General features: G+C 46.0%; 1 protein-coding gene across 1 annotated transcript; it reads left to right on the forward strand.

The window, feature by feature from the left end:
• Window positions 1–6,578: 6,578 nt before the first annotated feature.
• LOC107113308 (homeobox protein Hox-B6-like) lies at window positions 6,579–9,214 on the forward strand. The gene is made up of 2 exons (XM_015414625.1): window positions 6,579–7,013; window positions 8,951–9,214. Exons 1-2 carry the CDS (start codon window positions 6,593–6,595, stop codon window positions 9,208–9,210), a joined length of 681 nt encoding a protein of 226 aa, XP_015270111.1. The 5' UTR covers window positions 6,579–6,592; the 3' UTR covers window positions 9,211–9,214.
• The last annotated feature ends 1,132 nt before the right edge of the window (window positions 9,215–10,346 follow it).

A 10,346-nucleotide genomic window follows, 5' to 3' on the forward strand; every position in this document is an offset into this window, starting at 1 on the left:
GGGGGGGGGATTCTTCTTGTACCCTGCAAGTAGACTGAAATATTTTAAAGGAGAAAAAAATGTTTAAAGGAACAGGGAATTTTCAAATATTTCATGCCAAATTTACTGTGATTATTATGTCGTTTGTGTGTGTGTGTGTGTTTTAAAATGTGTTTTTAAAAATATATAACTGGCTATTATTTGAATGACCAACAAAGTATATGCAGCCTACGAACGGAGTGATGTTTCTAGTGATCTAGAAGTTACATAATGCTTTAAAAATAAAATAGGAAAGAGGACGCCTTTCATCCTATTAACTTCCCCTGGTGTTTTTTAAAATACTATTTCATTATAAGCACGTCCGGCTACAATGGAAATATGAAAGGAAGCCGAGAACTTGTGGAGAAAATTTTATTTTGTATTTCATAGGTAATGGTGACTGTCGGACATTGATTTGTGATGCTTTTTCTCACTCTCTCTACCTCCTGCTCTGCTGAATAAATTTGACCCGCGAGTAAACTTCTGCCCTAACTCTCGAGATTATCTGCAGTTTTCTAAATCCGCCTTGTACATATTTTAATCAATGCTGCTTTCACATCTGGCACATCTTCCATTGATTTCAGCAGGGTTTGCGCTGGGCGGGAGGGAGTGGAGGATACCCTAAACGTTTCCAGATAAGTTGCTAATTGAGGAATTCTTATCGTTTAAATACCACCAAGTTGTTTAGCTTCTTCCACCCACGCCCTCCAACCTCCCCCCCCCTCCAAAAACCCCCCCCAGAAAGTCGGATTTCATTTCTCTGTATTCTCCCTGCTTCTGTCTGGCCTCCGGCTCATTCGGCGTTATTTGCTGCCATCTACCGCCCAATGTGAGAACTCTTCGGTTTTGTTTCCGTACTTTACAGTGATTAATTCCCCATGAAAACTAGTTTAACTAGACCAAGGTTTTCATTTTCTACAGTTAATATATTTTTGTCATGTAATGCATTAGGCATGGATCACGCAGTCTGGAAACGGAGCCGAGGAGAATTTTCCATCCATCCATTCATTAAAAAAAAGAATAGGCCAAGCTTCAGAAAGTATTGTTTTCGTTTTAAACTCGTGTGTGAAATAACGTCCACGCTGTTCAGATTTCAAATTCATACTCCTGGGTGGGATTTGTGCGTGCGCCAATGTGTGTGTGTGTTTTATTATGATGACATATTATTTTTTATTATTTAAGGAGAGGAATAGCCTTGGAGACTTTGGTTTAAAAAATCAGGTATTACCCCAGTGATCGGAGGGTTGGGGGTTACGTTTCTGGTTATTTCTCGGCTTGAATGTTTGTGTCTGGCTTCCCTTCTGCTCGCGTGAGCAAACGTCTCGTGGTGTCTAGAGGAAGGGGGGGCGGTTGGAGAGGTTGGGGTCTATATGTAAACGGAACATGATGGATCGCTGCGAGTTACAGCGGTTTGCGAAAGAACAATGTCCGTCTTTCTTGCGCCACATTTCCGTTATGCGAAAGCAGAAGGTGTTTGAGAAGTCTCTCTCCTCAGGTCCTTTCTAGAACTGCCCTACCTCACCAGTCCATCGGGCGCAATCCTCCGGGAAGTTCTCCTGCGCAAGTGGTCATTCCGCTAGAGAACTTCCCGCAGGACTCTGACCGTATTCCTTTCGCTTTCCACACGCTTTCTCCTCCTCCAGCCAGCCGACCCCCCTTCCTTCCTCTAGGATTTGGTCTCTAGTCTATTCTGGTTATATTGTCGCCTCTAGCAGTCCCCGCTTCCCTTCAGGGTTGGTCGGGGGCGTCGAACAAAATGGAGGCAGTTCAAACGCGCGGACACACACACACACACATACACACACACTTTGACCCAAATGGCCATTTCCCCTTTTCGCTAATTATTAAGCTAAACTCTTTTGAGAAAAGAATGAAGAGTGGTTTCTCCCCTCCCCTTTCTGGGGTCTCGCATGAGCCCATTAACGAGATTATTATACCCTGCAGAGGAAGTCAGGTAAATTAAACGCAAATGACTGGAAATTAAGTTTCGGATTGTTATGTGCTTGGAAAGAGGGAGAGTGTATATGTATCAATAGATGCCTTCAGGGGTCACACCCGCCCACAATGTGGGGAATCAGGGCTCCTTGGGCCTGGAGTTGGTGGTGGTGGGGTGCTACCTATATGACAAAGGAAACTCCTGGGAAGAGTTTTATGATCCCAAATAAAGTCATGAAGCCGTTCAGCCCTCTGTGTGTGTGTTTAAGGGCCAGTTCTGAACTTTTATGGTACCCATATAAGTTTCTCTTTTCTGCCAAGAAGGCCTGCTGGTTTCACACTTCTGAATGGGGTTTTGTTGTGGTTGTTTAAGGAAGATGCTATTTTGTAAAGGATATGCCGCCGCCACCCCCCCCCCTTCTGCTTCAAGTTTCTGGACTTTTCCTGAACTTTAACCCCCACCCCCCAAAAAATTCCTTGGTCCCGTTTGTAGACTGGGGGGGGGGGAGTTTGGGTGTTATTGAAATCCTCCTGGTTCATCTGCCCTCCCACCTTTTACTTCTCATTTTTTAAAGTTGGCGTCTGGGAATCAGAGAAGACAGAAACGGTGGGAGAGGAAGGGGCGGGAGAGAAAGCAGAAACCTGAGGCCCTTTTCCAGCTAAAAGCAGCTGTAAATAAGCCCCTTTAATCTTTTCTCTTCTGCCCATTTTGAGTTATGCCGTCCGCTGGTCTAGATGGATTCCCCCGGCAGAAGGAAGGCACACGTTGGTGCACTCCCTGCAACAAGAGGAGTGTGTCTTTCCTCTGCTAGCCTGCTCTTGAGCTGTTTCCAAATAATATTATGATTTGAGATATTATAAATTCCAGAGCGTTTTAGACTGGAGGCCCAGAATAGAAGGAAACATGGATAATAATAATAATACAGCAAGAATCCTGTGAAGATACATCTGCAATTCCCAAGAACTTGGCTAGATCTCGATTTGCAGAACACTACCTACCAGTCAAATATCTGAGTTTGACAATTCCTAATAATAATAATACATCTCTGCCAGAAGACAATAGTTCAGCAGCATTCTACACACAGAAACACATACATACACAAACAGTAGGGTATCTTTCGAAAATGTCCATGATGCTAAATAAAAAAGTAGAAATTATCTCAGTTAAGTATCCCAGTCACGTTACCCCCCCCAAATACTTGCCAGACAGCTTGAAACAACTGTGCGTCGCTTGTGAACGATCTCTTAGGTGATAATAATATAAATAATAATATCCCATTATTCTTTTTCTCTCCCACTGAAGAGAAAAGGCTTGAATTATGTTACCTCCCAAGTTTTATTCCACCCCCTCACCCTCGGACTTGAAAATGATTTTTTGAGTATATTCCGTGGTTGTTTTTACTTGAGTAATGGGTAAAAGTTCTTGAATTAATGTGAATCAGTTGCAGTGAAGATCGTTGCTTCTTTTTGGATGAGTGTGTGTGTGAGGCCCCTGCTTTTCTAGGCATTGAACTATGGTTCATTAGAAAGAGAATTTCACTTGGTCCTGATTCCCCCCCCCCTCCAAGTTTTTTTTTTGTGTGTGAAAGAAGAAAAAAATAGAGATAATGCAAACAAGTTTCGAACTCAAAAGTTTCCTTAGTCGTAAACAGGGATGGCAAAAAGACAGAATTGCTCTGTATAAATTTCCCATTATGTCTGACCCCAACACACACACACACACATGCACGCTGCATTTCTAAGGACACTTTTTAAAAAGCAACGTTTCAAGGGTCATAAGCCAAGGAGCTAATTTACTCACTCGTTTCAACACTCAAGCATTCAAACTTCAAAGATTAATCCAGATATTCTTGCTCCAGACGCTGAAGAGCTGTGTTGCTTTCATATCCCTCAAATAAAGTATTTTTGCATTCAGTTCAACTTTCCCCCCACCTCTCCCTCCCTTCATTCCCTTTTGTTTTCCCACACCAATAAAGCAGATCTATTTAAAGTTTTGATGGGGGGGGGTAGAGACCTGCAGGAACCAATATCACAGGAGCCAGAAAGGGGAGGTGAGTGAGTGTTCCCCACCCCCCCACGGCCCACTTCCTTTGCCTGTTATTTCCTTCAGTTTTAAGCATAATGTCCAGGGCAGCGACGAAATCATGTGGACTTCCTCGCCATTCGAGAGCAGATTCCTAACAAATGAAGGCAGAAGCCCGCTAGCCCTTTCCTGGCTCCTTCGTCCTCGTTAGGCAAAAATTCGCAGGGGTTATTCTATACGGATCATATAGCCATGTAAATCCGATCTGGGAGCAATTGTGTGCGCGTGTGGCGAATCCTAGGAGCGGAGCCGAGCCCTCTGGAAAGGAGAGATGACAAATAGGTAGCTTGACTTACGTCCCCCGTTTGCTCAAATTGCCCTGGAGATATTTTGTTGATAGGAAGTTTCAGGTAAACTGAAGAGGTCCATAAGGCACGCCGAAGGATGGTTTGGGATATTTGGAAGTTGGAGAGAAGTCAGGTTACCAGAACCCTTCGTGGGTAGACAAGAATGGAGATAGAGAGAGATAGATGATAGATAGATAGATAGATAGATAGATAGATAGATAGATAGATAGATAGATAGATAGATGGATGATAGGCAGGCAGGCAGGCAGACAGACAGACAGACAGAGAACGGCAATACTCTGTAGTACATTTGATAGTGCAGTTTTAAATGCTTTCCTTGTCAGAGGGATTTCCCCCCAAGTCCTCTTGAGGTGCCTTCGGCCACAGCCGAAACACGATTTTTTAAATGGGGTCAATTTGGAATGAAATTGTCCACCCGGATTGTGCAGATCTAGAGGAAGTGGTGAAGCAAGTGAATTATAACCTCCCCTGCGTTTGAGGGGGCTAGAGGAGGGGAAACATGAAGGCAAACGCCCGAACTTCTGTCTTGGGTGGTTGCTCACCCGGTCCATTCATTTCGCCCTTTGAAAAGAGTGGCAGGAGGAGATGGAAATTCTGAGCGAGGTCCTTTTTCCTCCTGAGTGAGATCCAGTGTAGTTTTAAGAGAAACCAACAAAGCAAACCCTTCAAACGCAGAGAGAGAGAGAGAGAGAGAGAGAGAGAGAGAGAGAGAGAGAGAGAGAGAGAGAGGGAGAGAGACAGAGAGAGAGTAGAGAGATTGTCTGCTTTGTAGGGGTCTCCACAGTGAAAGGTTGAAGGTTCACCTCCTATCCACAACACCGGCCCCATCTACCAGATGACCATTCCCCACTACCTTGAACATTCCCCCCCCCCATGCTTTGGTGATCGATAAAAGAGTATTCTTGGCCGTCAGACCAACCGGCTGCCCCTTAACTCTGAATTGTCCAAAGTCCTGGCCTTAACCGTAAAAACGCAAGAGGGCACAGTTCTTTAAAGACTATGACAGAGCCGAGCTTCCTTCCAAGTCTCACCCATTCGTCTTACAGACTTTATAACTGGATACCGGAGAGATTCCAAGCGGAGAACTGCGTTAAGTCTGGCGTTGTCAGATGTGTGTGAGCTCCGTACACACACACACACACAAACAAACTGACACACGCTCACACTCTTCCCTGTTCTTTTATGAACATTTAACGAGAGGTGTGGGGGGAAATTAGGGCAGAGAGAACGTGTGACCAAAACGGAATTCTCCATCCGTCCCCACGAGCAAATGCATTCAAGGAGATATTTTCAGATCGATTTTAGAGTTCTTTCTAAAAAAAAAAAAAAATGCTTCGTGAAGTAGATCTCTCACGTTCGCACCCACTCTAGGAGTGGTCCAACTCGCGCCCACCCTGTGCGGAAATCCCTCTTCGGCTGAGAATATATTCTCTCTTTATATATTGAATTCTAATTCCCTCTCCTTACATCTTTATTACCTCCACCTCTCCCCAAATCCAAAAATCACAAAATAAAAAAAGAGAAATCCATACTAACACCACCACCACCCCCGTCTCCCCACCCCGCCACCGCGCTGTAAACTTTTCCAGAGGAGGACAAAAATCACAGGGTCTCCCCCCCGCCCGTCTCCCCCCCCTCCCCCGCCCGTCCACCACAACCATGGACTAAGTTCCGTCTCGTTTGTTTTTTGCTTCTTGCCTTTAATATTTTCGGTCCCCCTCTCCTCTTCCTCCTCCTTCTTTTCTTTATTTATTAATTTTAAAACAAACAAACCACAGCAAACTCCAGAATGTTTGGGTAGATTTATGTTTTCGCAGATAATTAGTATGTGGTTAACGGGGGGAGGGCGAAGGGTATCTATTTGTGTATGTGGGGCGGGCGGAAAAAGGGGGGGTCGCGTTTCTCTTGTTTAAAAGTGATGGTTGTTGGTGGCAGGGATGCTTTGGCTGGTTTGTTCTAGGGGGGTCCCCTGCGCAAAGCTAACCCCTCTAGGGTGCGATTTCGCAGCCTTCCGCGCCTGCTATTGGTCAGCGCGTGATCAGATGGTTCTCCTTCCGTATGTCCCTGGTTGGCACGCGGCCATCCCCCTTCAGCTAAAACCCAATCTCCCATATACTGCTAATAGCTAAACCGCTTGGACTATAAAACGCAACAAATCATAAAGACCAAGGGAAAGAACAGCCGCGGTTCCTCTGCTTGTTTATTATTGTTGTTGTTACTATTATTGTTATTATTATTATTGTTTCCAATGAGTTCCTATTTTGTCAACTCTACTTTCCCGGTGAGCCTAGCCGGGGGTCAGGAGCCGTTCTTGGGACAACTCCCCTTATATTCCACGGGGTACGCGGACCCTTTAAGGCACTACCCTTCCACTTACGGCACTGGGGGTGGCGGAGTCCAGGAGAAGGGTTACCCGGGCGCGCCTTACTACCAGCAAGCCAACGGAGCTTACAACCGGAGCCCTGCCTGCGATTACGGGACATCTGGTTTTTACAGGGAGAAAGAGACCGCCTGCTCTCTTTCCAGCCTAGAGGACCCTGTTCCGTTCGGCCAGGAGCAAGTCCGGAAGTCAGACTGCTCGCAGAACAAACACGTTTTTGGGGATAGCGAGGATCAGAAGTGTTCGACTCCAGTGTATCCCTGGATGCAAAGGATGAACTCTTGCAACAGTGAGTTCCTCTCGATTTTTCTTTCTCTCTGCACATTATCTATCTATCTATCTATCTATCTATCTATCTATCTATCTATCTATCTATCTATCTATCTATCATCTATCTATCCATCCATTCATCCATCCAACCATCCATCCACCAACCCACCCACCCCGACACCGCATTTCTTTCTGAGCGGGACGCTGGCTAACTCAACTTCCACACAGAGCAATTGGGGGGGGAAACTTTCTTCAAAGTTTTCTGCTACTTCCAGAGCTCGCTTCTCAAAAAGGAACGCTTTACTTTCCCGTTTTAAAACATTCTTCGTGCAGACCCCCCTCCCCCCCTCCCGTTTGTCTGTTTCTTCAGCAACTTTGTCCCTCTCTAAAGAAGGCACGGGGATTATTGATTGACCGGCGCTGTCTTGTAAGCGCAGTGTTGGCTGTCATTCAGTTGGAGTGATTTAGAGACGTGGCTGATGTACTTACACACACACACACACACACTCACGGCAATCGGCATCAGCGAAAGCCACCCAAGGATTGATTTTAATGGATCTGGATTGCCCCCTCCCCACCCACCCCCCACATCTACCCCCGATGCCAATTCGCATCCCGGGGAGGGCGTTCTGTAACCCCAGCCGTTTGAATAATGTCAGAAGGGCTTAAATATTTGAAAGGAGAGAGCTACATTTTTAATGAAACTCGCGCATAATGAAATGGCTGTCTGTACAGGAGTTGCAGATAGTTTCTCTTTCACTCACTCACTCCCTCATTCATTCCCCCCTCCCCTCCTCCCCCTCCTCCTATGATCGCCAAGTGCCAGAGTTGCCATCAAAATAATGCTGTTGTCTTTTTTGTAAAAATCAAAGGAGTAGCACCATTTCTCCTTCCTTTAATCCCTATATTTGGATTTATTATTTCTTGACTTTTTTTAAAAAAGTCCAAAATGTTGCCCATTGAGCTGGGGGGGTTGAAGGGTGAAGAAATGATACCCTTCACTCCAACCCTGGAATTTGTTACAGTTAGCAAGAGAGGCGCTTGTTCCTTGCAAGCTTTCCAGAGCAGGAAAAGGGGGGCGGGGGGCGGCCAGTGATGGCTGCAAGGAGTAAAGGGGAAGTGAAGGTAAAGGCAATTAATAACTTTGGTCGTCCATTTCTGTTCGGATAGGAGTGCAAAAAGAGGCGGGGGGGGAGGAAGAGAGAGGAAGGTCTTAGACAGTCTCTCAAGACAAAGTCCTGCGAGCTTTCTCCACTCAGAACAGGCACATCAGTTTGGAAGCCAGGTCCCATTGATTTCTATGAGCCATTACGCTCCGGTGTCACTTCGATCTCAAAAGCCATTTACGTGGAGTAAATTGTCTTCAAAGCCTGCGCTTCCAGTTGAAGCTTGAGAGTCTCATAGAATCCCGTCAGGGGGGCGCTGAAATCCCCCGAGGGTAAGGGCAGGTGGGAAACAGACTGAGGGATCCCTTTCCTTACATTTGCCTTTTAAAAACAAACAAACAGGGCTAGTCACCTTTCGAGTAACACAGAACTCTTCTTCAGTGAGTAAATAAAGAAACAGGAAGTAAATCGAGGTGTTGCATGGTCAGGATTCTACATGCCACGTTGAGAGAGTTATGGAGTTAAGAGCAAACTCCTGCCTCACCACTTGCGTCCGGGACTCTGTTGGGCAAACTTGGGCAAACTTGGTTCAAAGTTGTCACCGGAACCAAGTGGAAGATATCTATACTGACAGCAGCCTGGTTTCCAAATGGCACAGAAAGCGGTGTGCCTTTGGTCGTGTGGAACAGAGGATGGGGGGGGGGACTGGGCTGCGGGAGGGAGTTGGAAGGAAGTCAAGCACCCCCACCCAGCCACACACCAGCTGGACCGCCATTGTCCCCCCATCTCTCCGACTGCGGCGGGCGTTCGATGTTCCAGTCCACTCCTTCTCTTTTCTCCCCCTTCCCAGGTTCCTCCTTCGGGCCGAGCGGCAGGCGAGGGCGGCAGACCTACACGCGCTACCAGACCCTGGAGCTGGAGAAGGAGTTCCACTTCAACCGCTACTTGACCAGGCGTCGCCGGATCGAGATCGCCCACGCGCTCTGCCTGACCGAGCGCCAGATCAAGATCTGGTTCCAGAACCGACGGATGAAGTGGAAAAAAGAGAACAAGCTACTCAACTCCACTCAGCTGAGCGCCGAGGAGGAAGAGGAGAAAACGACGGAATGAGAGAGGGGGAGGGGAGGGAAAGGGCGGAAAGGAAGAAGGAAGGAGGCCGAATGGCAACAGTTTCAGAGGGCCCCAGGGGGGGGGAGGCACAACCAAGACACACTTTTTTGGGGGGTAAAATATCCGAGACTCTATGGAGGTGTGGAGCCCACCTTCCCTTCGCACCCTCTCTCGCATCTTGTCATCTGCCCTGTCCTATCCAAGTTTCTAGTCCCCTTTGTTTTCCGGCCCTTTCTATTGGTCCCTCCCCCCACCACAAAATGGATCTCCCTCTCTGTCTTTTAACACTGAGTTGTCCTCCTTAGGAATCTGGCTAACTCTTGTATTTAAATGGAAGTGCTGCAATATATGTATCAGATTTTGGGGGTGTTGATTGTCTTCATTTTGTAAAACACACTCACTCACCCACGCGCGCACACACACGTCTCATGCACGATTTTACTTCTGTGTTGCTTTTTTATATAAAACGGTTAAGTTGGTCGACCCTAAGGTTCTTTGCCATTGAAGAGTTTTTTTGGGTTTTTTTTGTAAATCTATGGGAAAAAGAACTCTTGCTTACCTGGAAAAAAAGAATGGCGAAATCAAACCAAAAGGGGTGATTTTTTTTTTTTTGGTTGCTGTTGTTCGTTTTATTTTATTACATTTTATTGTACATGTTGTGTTTGTAGTTTGTGTTAGTTATGAAGATAAAAAAATCCTCTAATAAAAAAGAAAAGCAAACAGACTTCTTGAGAATAACACTTGGCCACGTTCGTACTTTGGGGTGCGTTTTCCTTATTCCCCCCCCCTTCTGCTGAAATATTCAATCTGCTCCCGTTGTCTTCCTGTTAAAAAGAGAAATCCCTGCAAGAAGTTCTGTTCCTAGGCTGATTAGACAAGCAATTCCTTCAGCTCTACAGAAGTTAAGAGATGAAAGATAAATTTGGTCCACCCCCCCTTTCAGCTCTTTAGCCTAACCTTAAATGAAAGACCTTTTCACCAGGAGTATCTCCAGAAGTGACATTTAACTTTAATATGGATCTTTTTTATTGTTACAGCACAAAAGAGTTATGAGGGGGGGAGCTCAACATCTGTAATAAATCAAAGAAACAAGCAAAACGGTGCGCCCCCCTCCCCGTCATACATCTGCTAAAAGA

This window comes from Gekko japonicus, unplaced genomic scaffold (assembly GCF_001447785.1).
Source record: "Gekko japonicus isolate JY-2015 unplaced genomic scaffold, Gekko_japonicus_V1.1 scaffold798, whole genome shotgun sequence".
Lineage (NCBI taxonomy): Eukaryota > Metazoa > Chordata > Lepidosauria > Squamata > Gekkonidae > Gekko > Gekko japonicus.

Bases quoted from the DNA above. Each gene is read 5' to 3' on its own strand.
- LOC107113308 (XM_015414625.1), top strand. From the start codon at position 6,593: ATGAGTTCCTATTTTGTCAACTCTACTTTCCCGGTGAGCCTAGCCGGG. The intron at 7,014-8,950 runs GTGAGTTCCTCT...CCCCCTTCCCAG, and splicing joins AAGGATGAACTCTTGCAACA to GTTCCTCCTTCGGGCCGAGC.